At 38.5% G+C, this 15,509-nt stretch overlaps 1 protein-coding gene and 1 long non-coding RNA gene across 2 annotated transcripts; both read right to left on the bottom strand.

The window, feature by feature from the left end:
- Window positions 1-11,452, bottom strand: LOC134650439 (27 kDa hemolymph protein-like). Its single transcript, XM_063505393.1, has 9 exons — window positions 11,256-11,452; window positions 10,798-10,985; window positions 5,707-5,819; window positions 4,748-4,911; window positions 3,492-3,631; window positions 2,848-2,994; window positions 2,516-2,656; window positions 1,316-1,348; window positions 1-111 (listed from the first exon to the last, which is right to left on the bottom strand). The coding sequence occupies exons 1-9, from the start codon at window positions 11,293-11,295 to the stop codon at window positions 16-18; spliced, it is 1,062 nt and encodes a 353-aa protein (XP_063361463.1). The 5' UTR covers window positions 11,296-11,452; the 3' UTR covers window positions 1-15.
- A 2,212-nt stretch (window positions 11,453-13,664) lies between these two features.
- On the bottom strand, window positions 13,665-15,084 carry LOC134650552 (uncharacterized). Its single transcript, XR_010097049.1, has 3 exons — window positions 14,924-15,084; window positions 14,506-14,639; window positions 13,665-13,856 (listed from the first exon to the last, which is right to left on the bottom strand). It is a non-coding gene; the product is annotated as an uncharacterized LOC134650552 (long non-coding RNA).
- Between the last annotated feature and the right edge of the window lie 425 nt (window positions 15,085-15,509).

The following is a 15,509-nucleotide window of genomic DNA, read 5'->3' as shown; positions in this document are numbered from 1 at the left end:
TCCCAGTAGTACAGGTTAGACGAGAAAAGTAACTGCCGCCATCGCAAGAGTGAGTGACGTCACAGCGAGCCCGTTAGCCGACCCTGGCTTGTTTTTGTCAGTAGCAGCATCCTGAAATATAATTTTATAGTGAGGTATAGTACTAGAGAAAATTCAACATTTAGATATCCAACATACAAAAACAAACAAAGAATAATGTTTTTTTTTTTTTGACATGTGCCGTTAAAGTATGTAAAAATTTACTTCTCTCTATCTATGTTCTGTAACTATAATTAAGTATTCTTGCAAATAAATGATTTTGTTTAAATAAAACACAATAACACACTAATAAAATAACACTGGCATACAAAAACGCCAACTTAATAAAAAACAGACCAAAGCAAAAATAGCATAAACATGGCTAAGACTACCACAAGCTACTTAAATAATCAGTCCAGAAAAGTATCTTACTAATGAATTTTCTTTCTTTTACAATTTCAATTTCAGGCTGTAATATGAGTGTTTGATACATCGAGCATATCACTACTAATACTTGTGGACCTAAACACAAACTAAGCAAAATTTGCACTATAGGTGACAATACACATACTCAAACAAATAAAGACATACTTAGACACATACAATGAATCCAAAGCTCAGGAACAAATATTCTTGACAAGTTCACAAATAAAAGCCCTTGGCAGTATTTCAACCCTTCAGCTTAATAAATAGGGGTCACTGCCAACTATATACTCGTCAACTATGAGGCCTTGAGGCTGTTACAGCTTATTGTCGAATTGGCAAACAATTGATGTAAATTGAATCAAAACAACAAGGTCGCAAACTTCAAAGCTCAGACCTTCAATAGTACATAACGATACAAGTGCGAAAAGTAGGAAATTCACAACGAGTGGCGATAAATTAAAACACGACCGAAGGTAGTTATTAGTAGAGTAGAATTATGTACAGTACATATGGTGATTATGGCGCTAATTTACCGCCCTAGTACGGTAACTAGCACTATACGTGCGTATGTCGAAAATTTAAAGGGCCATATGTACTGTAAAACGTTGTACAATACACATGCGAAAAGGTAATTCGCAACTCGTGTCGATTTAAAACACTCCTTTCGGTCGAGTTTTAATTTATCGCCATTCGTTTCGAATTTCCTATTATTCGCACTTGTATAGTAATGTACTATAAAAGGTTTGCGACTTTATCCGATGATAATCTAATAATACCTACATTCAACTACGAATTTACGTATGAACTGTCAACATTCTTCAAAATGTCACGAACACATGTACTTACAAAAACCTAACCACGAATTACTTACAACAGTACCACTCCTTGGGCTAGCCTGTTGTTCCTGGTTAAAGGGAATATCAGTAGTGTTAGCAGTGTTAGTGATATCGGATAGTAGATTGGGCAAGCAAATTAACATTTTATTATAAGGGGTAAAAATACAGAGCATGGTGACTGTGCTAGTTAGTAGGATTAGATTATGACAGGGAACGGTAAATTAAAAAGAAAACGGATTTAAGGTTCAAATTAGGTTGCAATTTCGGGAAATGTGACTAGTCTTCAAATAAATCACCAAAGCTTAGTTAGTTGGTTAGGCTTAGTAAAGGAGTAGTAGTGTCCGACCGAAGGTTCGGTTTCGGTTTCGGCCAGTTTCGGCCAAAAAATCATGTTTCGGCTGTAGTTTCGGTTTCGGCCAAAAAACGGCCGAACCTTTCGGCCGGGCCGAAACTTACGAAATGGTACTTCGGACAAAGACCAAAAATTGGGGAATAAGTAGGACAACAATATTAATACCTACATATACTGATTCATGTATATTAGGTACAGACATTAATTGGTTTATTATAAAACACAATTCCACTAATGAGGGCGCCACTGGACGGTTGACGCAGTCTTAAGAGGCTGTCAATACCTATAAGTGAATGAGACTGTCGCATGTTACTGAGCCCTGGGCAAGATAATAATAAGAAAACTACTTACACGTCAAAACTTAAACTTCTATGAAATTATGACGTATAAATAACATTTGCACTAGTTGCACTGCGTATGCTATCAAAATCATTGCAGAATTTTAGTGGCGCCCTCATTAGTGGAATTGTGTTTTATAATAAACCAATTAATGTCTGTACCTAATATACATGAATCAGTATATGTAGGTATTAATATTGTTGTCCTACTTATTCCCCAATTTTTGGTCTTTGTCCGAAGTACCATTTCGTAAGTTTCGGCCCGGCCGAAAGGTTCGGCCGTTTTTTGGCCGAAACCGAAACTACAGCCGAAACATGATTTTTTGGCCGAAACTGGCCGAAACCGAAACCGAAACCGAACCTTCGGTCGGACACTAGTAAAAACGCTAAAACGTGGTACAGTCGCCATCAGATATATCGGAGCTGCCAAGGTGCTCACAAATATCTGAACTCGCCTCTATTGTCAAGGCGTTAGAGTGCGTGTTCAGATTTTATGAACACCTTGGCCGCTCCGATATATCTGATGGCGACTGTAGAAGACTCACGGTGAATTCCTTGCAGGGCGTGGCCTTGCGGATGAACTTGAACAGCGACTCGACGATGTTGGCCGTGGTGGGCTGCTCGCACGTCTCCAGCTTGCGCACCACGCAATGCTGGAGCTCTGTTAGCTGCCCGCACTCCTTATTCTGGATATAAATGTGGTAGAAGACTCACGGTGAATTCCTTGCAGGGCGTGGCCTTGCGGATGAACTTGAACAGCGACTCGACGATGTTGGCCGTGGTGGGCTGCTCGCACGTCTCCAGCTTGCGCACCACGCAATGCTGGAGCTCGGTTAGCTGCCCGCACTCCTTATTTTGGATATAAATGTGATAGAAGACTCACGGTGAATTCCTTGCAGGGCGTGGCCTTGCGGATGAACTTGAACAGCGACTCGACGATGTTGGCCGTGGTGGGCTGCTCGCACGTCTCCAGCTTGCGCACCACGCAATGCTGCAGCTCTGTTAGCTGCCCGCACTCCTTATTCTGAATAAAAAATATGATAAAAGGTTTACAACTGCTATACGAGAAACTGAGGAGACAGTATCCTTATCCAATATATTTCCCAACCTTTATATAAAAATCCGATAAGAATTTCCCGGCCGGTTCAGCGACATCTAGCAATTTTAGTGTTATATTTGGTAAACCTTTTTGCATAAAGTAGGTACAAAAAGGACAAATTTTGTATTTGTATATACGGACGCGAACAGGGACCAAGTCCAAAAGTCTAGGAGACATATCGTTACAACGAAATACTCACAAAGTCGCTCCTTAAACTCGGAAAGGTTAGACTGAGTATGGTACAGTCGCCACGCACTGCCACGCCTGAACACGCACTCTAGCGTCTTGAAAATAGAGTCGTGTTCAGATATGTGTGAGCACCTTGGCCGCTCCGATATATCTAATGGCGACTGTATGAGTGCAAGAGTGATAGAGAGGCAGATAACGATATTTATATTTTCGATGTCAGCGTGTGTTCTTACAGTAAATTTGATTTCGGGTATGGAGTCTGCGGAGATGTCAGCGTTCAGCTGCACGTTGGGGCCGAGCGCCTCGTTGGTGCAGTTCTGGATGGCTTCTTTCTGCGCCTGCATGCAGTCCACACCGCCCTCCGCGATGAACACTGATATTGGACAAGTGTACTATAGTCTGTCAAGCCGGATATGTCAGTAGCAATGTAAAGCAAACTAAAGTATGGTATCCCTAGGAAACGAACAAAAAGCAGCAATGTACATCGAACAACGATGAAATGTAAACAAAACAGTTCCACAGATAAGATATAAATGACACGCGATTTTCGAATAATTCAAACGTAGTGTTGCTAACCCGCGATTTTTCAAATCTGCCGCCTTTTTCTACTGACAAGATTTGCTTGAACGAGTATAATTAGATTTTGCGACACAGCAATAGGCCTCATGCATGATGTTTATATTTGAACGAAATATTTTTATTACGGTGTTTGTTACCGTTATGTTCCAAATGCATTTCCGTTATTAAGTGTTCATTTAATTGCCTAAAATAATAAATAAATAGTACAAAAATTAGCCCGCGTGAAGTTAGTGAGCGAAACGCAACGCCGTTGGTGGAAACGTCACGTGACGTTACTCGTTTCAACAAATTGTTAAGACCAACCAAGAGAGAAGCGGATGGCATTATTATCTGAGTAGCAAACGGCATACGTCAGTTGCATGCAAAAGAGCCGCGTGACGTCATCACGAATGTCGAATTCGCGCGAAAAATTGTGAGCGTTTCAACCGCTCAAAACTTTACAACATTTTAAATATTTTTTAATAAAATAATGGGAAGGTTTATAAAAGTATTTTTATTTTTTCCGGTGTTGAAACGATATAAATAATAATTTAAAAAAAGTCATGCATGAAGCTAATTAGTATTTACCTATGACATAATATGTAGAATTTTGTAAAAAGATCTATTTTATTAGATAGAAAAATTATAAATTTTTCACAATAAATTTGACTCTTAAAAATATATGGATGTGAAAAAAAAAATACAAGACTTACGTATCAAAAGTTTGGTTCTATCTTCATCATTAAATCAGCTTAATGGCACTATAATATTGCATTGTTACCCAACTTACATATAAATGTGAAGTTACACCTCAATCGCAAATGGGAAGTGGGTCTTATTTAGCTTGCAAAATTTGACCCGGACATGCATACAAATATTGCAAGTTAAATGGAGTAAAAAAGTTGAGTAGCCTATTGAAAATGGTACCCACGCGCAATCCTGTCGCCATCCTTGAAGCAGACGAACTCGGCCAGCTGCTCAGTGACATTATAGACTATCTTCAAATTCTTCTGTTCATCGCTGGAGAAGCACGGCCTGGCGGACTCCACTGCCACCTTGAAGCACTCCTTGAACTGAGGCTTCTTGGCACAATACCTGAAATCAAAGACTCGGTCAAAATTTATTTTGTCTGTATTTAAAATCAATTCTTTCACACCACGCCCGATATAGGGTAATTCGCCAGTAACTGGCCACCGGCTAATAACGGGCCACCCTAAACTAAAAATGGATTCTATTCACCTATAAACACATATCATTTTAGTATGAGGTGGCTAGTTATTTACGCCTGACCAGTTATTGAAACCTGGCGAATTACCCTATAAAGCACCAGAATTTTATTAGAAAAACGTAGACAGCAGTCATTTTTTGACACAACTTATAGGTATTTAATGAATCGGATAGAACTAAAAAAAAATAGGTGACTCGACTGGTGTTCTGTGCTTGACCGTTGTTTCATATAAATTCCATAGTGGCTAATCGTTTTGACAGTTCATAAAAATAAACTGATTTGACTAGCAGGCAAGTACCCTATTCCTCGAAGTCATAGCTAAACGGAGATGGTACCAATGATGTTATTAGGATGACCCTCTTTTCAATAGCTAAAGATGGAAATACACTGTAAAATAACAGTTTTACCTTTCGTGACCTATTAGCACTCGTGAAATCATTATTTTTTTAAATTCTAACTTATTAATTAATTAATTAATTAATATTAAACATAAAGTATAGATAGGCACCGGAGGTCACGCACACAAGTCAAGTCAAGGTATGTTGCTTAAATATTGCACTAAAATGTTGTTCAGCCATTTGTTGATTCACTACCTTTTTGTACAATTAGCACCTGCGAAGGTGCTAAGATGTATCAGAACTGATGAGAACATATGTACTTACTTCTTAAAGACCTCGTCCATTTTGCCGTTGGGTTTAGCAGCCTCGATTTCTTTTTCCAGCTCGCTCGTTACCACCAGGCCCTCCATGCACGATTTCAAATTTATGAACGCTTTCTGAAATCAGTGATGAACATATTTTTATACCGATACGTAACCTACGATAACTACGATTTGACAAGTCAAATATTGTTAAGGTGCAGTAGACTCGGAGAACGCAGCTTTTGAAAAGTCGTAGCGCTTTTTTAGATCACAATACGGTTGCCAAAAATTTCATCAATCAAACGGTGTAGGCAGTAGGGCGCGCCGCAGAATAAAACACTGAAGGGGGCGAAGTGCTAGAAGTAGCTGCTACCGGCTAGTGCTGCAAGAAGATTATTTTATCTTATCTTATCCCTATATATCTATCACTTACATGGCAGACGCACTTCGCCCCCTTCACCTTAAATACGCTCGAAAAACATAAACCTCCTTCGGCAGTCGCGTAATTTTGATAGATAGAGGTTGCCTTGATGTTTAAGACTACTTATTTTTGTCCAGTTTCTATTATTCATATGTTACTGTTAGCAGAGACCCAGAGACAGAACTATTGTTTTAAAGCAGGTAGGTATTTAGAACTTTTCCCCACGATCCTTATCGCTAAGGTGATTAGATAAATTGACTTGGTCACGTTAGTAAATTATTTACTCGTGAATGAATGGTTATAAAGCATAGTAATTAGGACTGAATAATAAATTAATTATGTCTCATTAACAGCTATAACTCACTCGGGAGAAAATATATAGTTCAGATCTAAGACTGAACATCATTAAAATAACATAAAACTGTATCTATAATGTCCTATAATATTTATTTATTATTTATTTATTTATTTTATATTAGTTAAATGTTAATAAAACAGAAATCACACCTTGAGAGTTTTTCATAACCTAGTGTTCGAATAAAGTCGTATCTTTTCCGAGGTTGTAACGTTAATTGGAACATCTAGAAATCGAAGTCGCATTATACATACAATTCCATTTTGATGAACTCGGTTAACGTGATTCACGGTCAAGACACTCATGACATTTTAAGTAATAATGATTCTGATATTTCTGATATGTTACATATATATATTGGCGTCAATCTATTTAATTTTGTCACTCGTTGTCATAGTTTCGTTCTCGGGTCACTCTTAAAATCTGGTTTTATGGTAAAATTAACGAATCATGCATTTTTGTGGTAGTTTTTTCAGAATGCGTCATTTTATAAGCATTTTAGTAGAACGTGGTACGCCGTGTCTCCTAACAAACTACATACTACTTATGGGTACAGAATAACAACAATAACTAGTAAATCCAACCATTTAGGTACTAAAATTAGATCATATTAATTAGATCATACAATCATCACATACAATCTCTCCCACGCCCAAAACGCATAAACAACACACATCAACAAATATAAATTAAACTAACAGTGTTATCTTAAAAGCATTGCAGTATCAACGTTGACCGTTTTCCCTGAATGTGCCGTTGCTTAGGCAAGAATGAGTATACCATTACCGTATACCATTGGCTGAGATAACACGCATCACTAGAAGACGATTAACCTCGCCAAAGTGGCCATTAGCGCGTATCTTTGGAAACAGTAGGAAACCAGAAATTAAATGACGATGGACGTTTGTAACGAAATAGGCGTAGCAAAGTGTATCATGACTACATAGTATCGTCACTATAAAACAAAGTCGCTTCCCTGTATGTCTGTCTGTATGTATGCTTAGATCTTTAAAACTACGCAACGGATTTTGATGCGGTTTTTTTAAATAGATAGAGTGATTCAAGAGGAATATTTATGTATACCTAATTTATTAACCCGTGCGAAGCCGGGGCGGGTCGCTAGTACTGTATATAACACACAGAGCGGCCAAAAAAAGCGGTGAAAAGTTTAACACTAGGGTGTTAAACGACGTACAATTTTGAACGCAGCACTGTTTTGTTTGAGTTGACGCCGGATCGAATCCGGCCTTCACCACTGGAGGGCTTTGTCACTTTTTCTTTAATATATGACATCTATTTCAGTTTATAATGTTTTGTTTAGATGCACAAACCCGTACTTTATATTTAAAATGTCAAATACCTAAATGCCATACAGATACACTAACTAAAAAATACGAAGGCATCTGTTATCCCAAGACATTGATAGAAATGTTCAAAACGGAAAAATAGACCTACGCATTGTAATAACGAAACTAGAAAATCATAGAAATATATTGTTTTCAGAATTCTAAAAACTTCGTAAATAAATAAGTAAAATTGTGGCGAACATAATTGGACTTAGACCCACGTGTTGCTATCGACTAGTTTGAACTTTGACACCGGATGGGAAGGCAGCGCCAACAATAATAACAAGAAATCGTAGTCCCTGCGCCATTGCATTAAAATTATATTATATTTATATATAAAGGAGTGCATAATTGGTAATTGGCAACGCACATGTGACCTTTGCAGTTTATTTATTTACAATAAAAGGTGTACAAATGGCGAACTTAATGCCAGAAGGCATTCTCTACCAGTCAAGCCTTGAGCCAAACAGATTAACAGTAGTACCTAGTAATAGTCCAGTCAGGCGTAAACCGCGTAAATAGGCTTACGCTAACTGTGTTGTAGTGGTTAGACATAGGCGGATTGTATGCTTGCTTGCAACCGATTTGGTATAATATTCATTTGTTTATCAAGACGCGAATGATTCATAAAGTGGAATCTAGAGCATTGCGAGAGTTTCAAGGCACGACAGGGTGAACAAACTTGGCTGCCGAGTGAAACACAAAATTTTCCATCACACCAATAGGTTCCTTATAATGCTTTACATGGCTATTTTTTGTAAAAATGTCTAAGCTACATATGTCTTAAGGCTAACACAGACCAGACAGGAATACTATTTATGATGATCATCATCATCCCCCGCAGACGAAGTCGCGGACAGAAGCTAGTAATACTATAACGTTATTAAATTGTCCAAGAAACAGTATTCACTAAGTCACAGTGAACTTTAGACTCGCTGTACCTAACACAGGTAATTTACCTGAGCCATCAGAGTTAAAAGGAAAATGAACTTAGAATATAGTAAGCTTAGGTGGGAACTCCATTGCAAGCACATTGCGTGTAAAACGAGTTTACGTTAGTCCTGTTTACTTCTTTATTATGTTTCTTAACAGTCAACGTAAGTACTTCACGTTGCTTAACTGTTTTGCATTGAAAAATCTACAATGGTGCAATAAAAATTAATAATTGCTGTTGTCTGCCTGCCTACCAGCAGTATAGCTTAAAAAAAATACACGGGTCAAACGCATTTCAGAAAAGATCTAGCTAGGTAAGAAAGTCCCCCGCCGCGTCTGTCAGTTTGTATGTATGTATGTTCGTGACAAACTGAAAAACTACTGAACGGATTTTCATGCGGTTTTCACCCATAATTAGAGTGATCCTTGAGGAAGGTTTAGGTGTATAATTTTTTAAGGTTTTGAGTAACCCGTGCGAAGCCGGGGCGGGTCGCTAGTACTAACTAAGTATAAAAGATAACAACACGGGTAAATAAATATAACACGTTAACCGTTCAAGAGCAGACTAAAAAATATACCGCGCCCGTAAAGGTGCAGTGCAGTGGAAAAATATGATTATCTTAACTTTGCGATTACAATAAAATGTGTATGAGCCACTTCGTAGATAAAGAAGATTAACAAAGTGTAAATATAGGTGTTGCCGCTAGAATTAGTCTGTGTGAATCTAGCTTTTAATTTTACGAGATGTCAATAGCAGTTTGTTTTATCGCCTATTTGATAGGCCGAAATGGGTCAAATTGAGCGTCTGGCATAGAAACCAGATTAGAGAAGGGGAAACGATATACGTTAGACGAGGCAGTTTCGTCATATATGCCTTACTTCTTTTTCAAATCAATACCATCATTGCCCTGTACCCAGACGATTCATTGCAATGGCCGAGTGAATAAAATGTAAATTAGTTGTACAAACCAATCCCAAAATATTTGGGACTGTATTATTAGGAGCTTAATAATTCTAAAATACAGCCAATGGTCATCTAATGCCAATGTTGATATTGAATTTATTAAGAGATTTAATTACTTTCTTATTTATTTATAGTACCTAGGTATTGACGTAAAACTACTGCCTATTCAATACCTACGAGTATATAAAGTCTATGAAGCGAAATTCGAGTTGCAAAATTGGAATTAATATGTAATTCGATTAGACATATGTTTACACCAATTTAGACATGATGCATTATGAAATGACACCTTAATTTATTATCAATCGTAAAGATAAGATAATTACGAATTACTAAATGATCAAGGTATTAAGTCCAAAACTATTATAAGGATATACATACATACTTAGATGCCTACCAATACCTACATCCGCTTGTGAAAAATGGAGCAAAATGCTGATTGCTGATAATAGTGATGATAATTGTATGTGAGGCAACAATCTGAAGGTTGTTCTGAAATTGGGTGAATATAATCTACTACTGCAGAAAATGAAGGTAACTGCATACGGTAGTATATCAGCCAAGTTGGCAAAGGAAAAAGGAGACACACCATTCAGAAAACCCGGGCGGGGCGTGAGCGTTTTATATGCGCGCCCCGCTCACGCCGCCCCGGAAAACGCGCTTGTGTGACGAAGCCTTTAAACCTCATCGGGTCACTTTCAATCTATCATCAAGTTAAATACAGAATTCAGGATAGGTATTTTATCATACCTATAGTGTCTAGAAAACAGCCAAGCTAGAGCTCAAAATCGTTATGTATTACAGCTACAAATTGTTTTCAATGTTTACAATCTGAATGGTGGTGGTCAAATGGGGCAGGGACAAATGGGAATACACCAAAACAAGACATCTATACCTTAACAGATTCAGTGCCAAAAACCCAACTATCGGGTTTTTTATGATTTCGTTCCCAGGATGGACAACCCGATAGTCGGGATCGTGGTACTACAGCTTTATATGAAGAAATTATTATGGCCTGACGCGGATGTCTTGTTTGGCTGGGTCGCAATAAATGTGTTAATTGGGGGTTTACTATTTTAGCCAGATGAACTCACCTCAGCATTTCCAAAAGCATCGGGTCCTCCATTCTTGTCACACTTTTCCCTAAATGCTGCTGCAGATTTGTTCTTGATTTCTTCAAGTTGAGTCTTGTCCACCTTGCCCTGGAGTTCCGGAGGCAGGTTCTCTAAGGCTGTGTTCACGGCTTGTTCTTGGTCAGCGTCCAACTGTGCCCAGGCCGCCCCTTGATAAATATGAATACAATGACATATAATAAAATTTTAGATAGAAGCGCTGGTGGCTGTGATAGATTTTAAAAAACAGTTTTACCTGCCCTTCATTGTATCCACATAAAATAAACCTTATATTTAAACTACAAGTAAACCGGATCTCACGATCAAAGTAATATCGTAAACAACCTACAGGTTAAAAGAGACTTAGTAAATATTTTCCGTAATCATAAATTATCTCAAGGGTAAGTTGCACATATTATTATAAACAAGAAAACACTTACCTAATAGAAATACCGCTACAATAACACTCTTGTCAAACATCTTGGCTCGAGAGAATAATTAAATTTATAAATAAGATCACTTCACGTAAAATAAAGCAATATAACAGAAATATGTTTAAAAAAACGTGATAACTACTTGTCGCTTAAATCGATTTATCACACACTATACTTCATGCCGAGATAGACGAAGACTGATTTTTTTTTAAATGTAAATGACATTACATTACATTACAGTCGAGTCGATTGAGTCGATAGTCGATCAGCGTGACAGATAACCATTAAGGGGTCTACAGACTGCAATGTACTTCGATTTATCGTCACGATAGCCATAACACACTACCGCACCGCACCAAGGTCGTGACCGTGGTGCGGTAGTGTGTTAAAGCTTTAATGGCTATAACGTAACAGACGATCGCAGCGCACGTATCGATTGTGTATAACAGTGGTGGGCAAAGTACGGCCCGCGGGCCAGCTCCGGCCCCCGAATGGATTTTATCCGGCCCGTCGCCGGTCCTATGAAATAATTAATATATGGCATTGGCCCACGATTCAAAAACAATCGCAAATTAAAATAAATTTTGGTTACAATTTTGGCCCTCCACTTAAATTTCCTAAACTTTCTGGCCCCCTATGAAGAAAGTTTGCCCACCACTGGTGTATAAGGTGGTCGCCGTACGTGCGTTAAGGATGCAGCTATAAGTTAGAGCGAAAATGAGATATGTGTGGAGTCAAGTTCGCAGATCTACAAAATCGCACCCGCACCACCTGATTTGATCGGACAATTTAATCAGATTGGCGAAAAATTGTTCCCGTCTGGACAGGCCGTTATCGTCACGACAAAGCTGGGGATGTAAATGTATGAAATTGTATGCAGTCCAAAGAATATAATAGCCGTTTAGACTCTCGCGTGACCCACGAGACGAGTCGCGAGCCGCGCCACGAGACGCGAGTCCACCGCTTACACTCGCGTTCGGCTTGTCATTCGGTTATAAACCTTATGCCGTGCCGTTAGTGTTTAAATTATATTAGCTCGACGAGCTTGCGAGCCACGAGACGAGCCGCGGGCCCACCGCTTACACTCGCGACTCGTGGCGCGGCTCGTCTCGTGGCTCGCGCGAGAGTTTAAACTGGCTATATACTCACTGCAGTCGGTATGGGCCATACCTACATATATACATACCTATATGACTGTGTCTGCCCAAACCATTTCGGTCACGAAAAGATGCGGGATAAAATCTATAAATAGTGGATTGTTAACCAAGGGATAAAAGGCACTCATTTCTGCCGAGGTAGTTTGGCGCTCTCACTGCGTTCGAGCGCCAACTAACTAGAAAGATTTCGTTGCTCTATATATGCAAACCTATTTTGGTACTTTTTCGCGAAATCTTGTAAGTCACCTAGCACTACTTTTCCCCCAATTAAAACGCTTGGCATTTTTATATTTGAATTAAATACATAATTAGCTATTATTGCACACCAAAATCAGAGCTCTATAAATTGCACACCTTCAATTGATTTTACAACCACTTTGTTGCCCATCCACTCCCACACCCACCGCTAAACAGCTGCCAGGCGCCCGGATTAATTAATAATGATAGTATGGCATAATAACTAGAGGGGTTTCGTTGCTCTATAAATTGCATACCTATTTACGTGGCTAGCTCTCCGGCTATTACCTACGCATTGCTAAGGATGTTATTTTTTTTTGAGTTAACAAAAGATTCTATTCATAGTTTATTGTTATTAAATTAGTGAAACTATTAGTTTAATCAGCATTACTGAAGTGCCCAAAATTAATATGTCTGAAGGTAAAGACTTCATGCCACTGCCATCTGCCACTGCACCGCCACGGACCTAGAAAAGATACACATAGGTATTATTCGTTTTGTTTAAAATGGATACCATACCTCCTGAGCAGAAAGAAGACAGAAAAAGGGTACTGCAAAAAGATGGATGGTGGATGTAATTGAGGTGGCAGAAAATATACCTATAGCCCCCTCCACACTCGTGCGCGAATCGCTCCGGCTTATCTGGCTTATACCTCCCATCAAATCAACGCGATATGATTTCATAGAAAATTTAAGTATGAAAAATCAAAATTACTAGGGAGGTGGTTTTGAAACGAACTATAAAAATAACTTTGAAATTGAAAGCATTCGCATTTTTTTAAGTCCGCGAGGCTGCGTTTCCACCAGAGATGTGCGAGCCTGCGAGGCCACAGATTAATAAATAGTTACGAGGCTGCGAAGTGACGGATGTGTTTGTTAGGAACCATTAGAATCACTTCAATTAGGTAGGACCTATATCCTCGTTCAGCGTGAAGTGATGCTATTGGTTCTGAACAAACACAGCCCTCGCTACGCATCTTCGCACATTTCTGGTGGAAATTAACATTTGATCCCAGAAAATATATTTTTTACTAAGGGAAGATAAACCTGAATAAATACTTACTTTAGCCTTTTGTTGGCATATTTTTTCTGTTATATCAAATCCGCGGATGATGCTCTTCTTACATCCTAAGAGCTCAGGTGCCAGATGCTTTTCTAAAAATATTTCTTCCACACATTCTCGTACCCTTTTTGAATTTTTACATTCTTGATCCTGAAACATTAAGTTGGCTTGTTGAATATTCGAATAAGTCGAAAAGTCATATGATCATATAGGGTAAATCGCCAGTAACTGACCACCCTAAACTAAAAATGAATTCTATTTACCTATAAACAGAATTTATTTTCGTATAAGATTTTAACAACTGGCCGCCTTTCAATAACTAGCCACCTTATACTAAAATAAGTTCTGTTTTATAGGTGAATATAATTCATTTTTAGTGTAGGGTAGCCAGTTTACTAAACAGTCGCCAGTAATTGACGAATTACCCTATGTATTATACATAGGTATACTAGCGACCCGCCCCGGCTTCGCACGGGTTTACAAATTATATAAAAACCTTCCTTTTGAATCACTCTATCTCTTAAGCATAAAAATCCGTTGCGTAGTTTTAAAGATCTAAGCGCACAGACAGCAGGAACCAACTTTGTTTTATAGGTACTATGTAGTAGTATGTAGTGATAGTGATATTTACATAGAGTCTGTTCGGAAAGAGAACAGTCGTGGAATGTATTGGGCCCCATTTCACGACTCTTCTCTTTCCACACAGACTCTACCTATATTAAGTATTTAACTTTCGGATGGCGATTACAATAAACGATTGTCAAAATATGTTGAACATATAATATACGTATGTACCTACCTCGAATCGTAAGGCGCGTGTGCCATTTCGTCCAAAACGATTTTTCGCTTCTTCAGCTGTTAGCTGTGGTTTAAATCCAAGTACTTTGTTTACACATTCGATTAACTTTTTATCCATTTCATTCTTAAAAGTGCCTGAAAGAACATTATAAAATATGATGATGCACCTGCACCGCCTACAAGTTATCTGCTTGCCCGAAGGTTGACTGGTAGAGAATGCATTGTAGCATTAAGTCCGCCTTTTGTACGTTTGTATTTCCTTTTGTGCAATAAAGATTAAATAAATAAATAAAAATATTGTATGATACATGTTGCAAATTATGGCACGAGCGAGCGAAGCGAAGTTCGCAAATTGTGGGCATCTTTCTCTTTTACTCCAATTAAGGAGTGATTAGAGTGACTGAAACGGCAATACTTACATTGCTCTCCCTTTATTTCATTGTACACTTTCAGCAACACAGAAGTCCCTTGGGTCGTGTTTGCGTTATCGGGTTCTTCGTTACATAATTTTAAAGTTTCTACAAAACCACGAGAATCTAGATCATAGATCCCATAGAAATGGTCGAGTTTTTGGCAATAACTGAAAAAAAAAATATTTTTTTACGAAACCTGAGGTGAACGATTAATCTGTGATAACTAAACCTGCGCTGTGGATTGTGAAGTATGCTATTTTTAACCTACTTCAAAAGGTTATCAATTCGACCGTATTATTTTATGTTTATTAAGTACCTACCGCAGAAATCCGTCATTTCTGGGCTATAACCGCGAAAATGTAAGTTCGCAAATTGCGGGCACCTTTCTCTGTCACTCTAATTACGCCTAACGGAAAGATCCCCGTAATTTGCGAAATTCGGTTTTCGCGGTAATTCCTCTGAGGGCCTACCGCGAACCAAGTTCGACGTGATGCCTCCCTGTCACACTTACGTACGAATTTACAAGTGCGACAGAGAGGCAATACGTCGAACGTGGTTCGCGGTAGGCCTTCTGATCCGATTTGAAAACAAA

This window comes from Cydia amplana, chromosome 8 (genome assembly GCF_948474715.1).
Source record: "Cydia amplana chromosome 8, ilCydAmpl1.1, whole genome shotgun sequence".
Lineage (NCBI taxonomy): Eukaryota > Metazoa > Arthropoda > Insecta > Lepidoptera > Tortricidae > Cydia > Cydia amplana.
The sequence above is the reverse complement of the archived record's forward strand: the minus strand, read 5'-3'. Positions and strand labels throughout refer to the sequence as shown.

Excerpts from the sequence above, each read along its gene's own strand:
- LOC134650439 (XM_063505393.1), bottom strand. The coding sequence starts at position 11,295 with ATGTTTGACAAGAGTGTTATTGTAGCGGTATTTCTATTAG. Across the intron at positions 10,986-11,255 it reads TGTAGCGGTATTTCTATTAG|GGGCGGCCTGGGCACAGTTG; the intron begins GTAAGTGTTTTC and ends ATATTTATCAAG. Across the intron at positions 112-1,315 it reads GCCCAAGGAGTGGTACTGTT|GATGCTGCTACTGACAAAAA; the intron begins GTAAGTAATTCG and ends ATTATATTTCAG.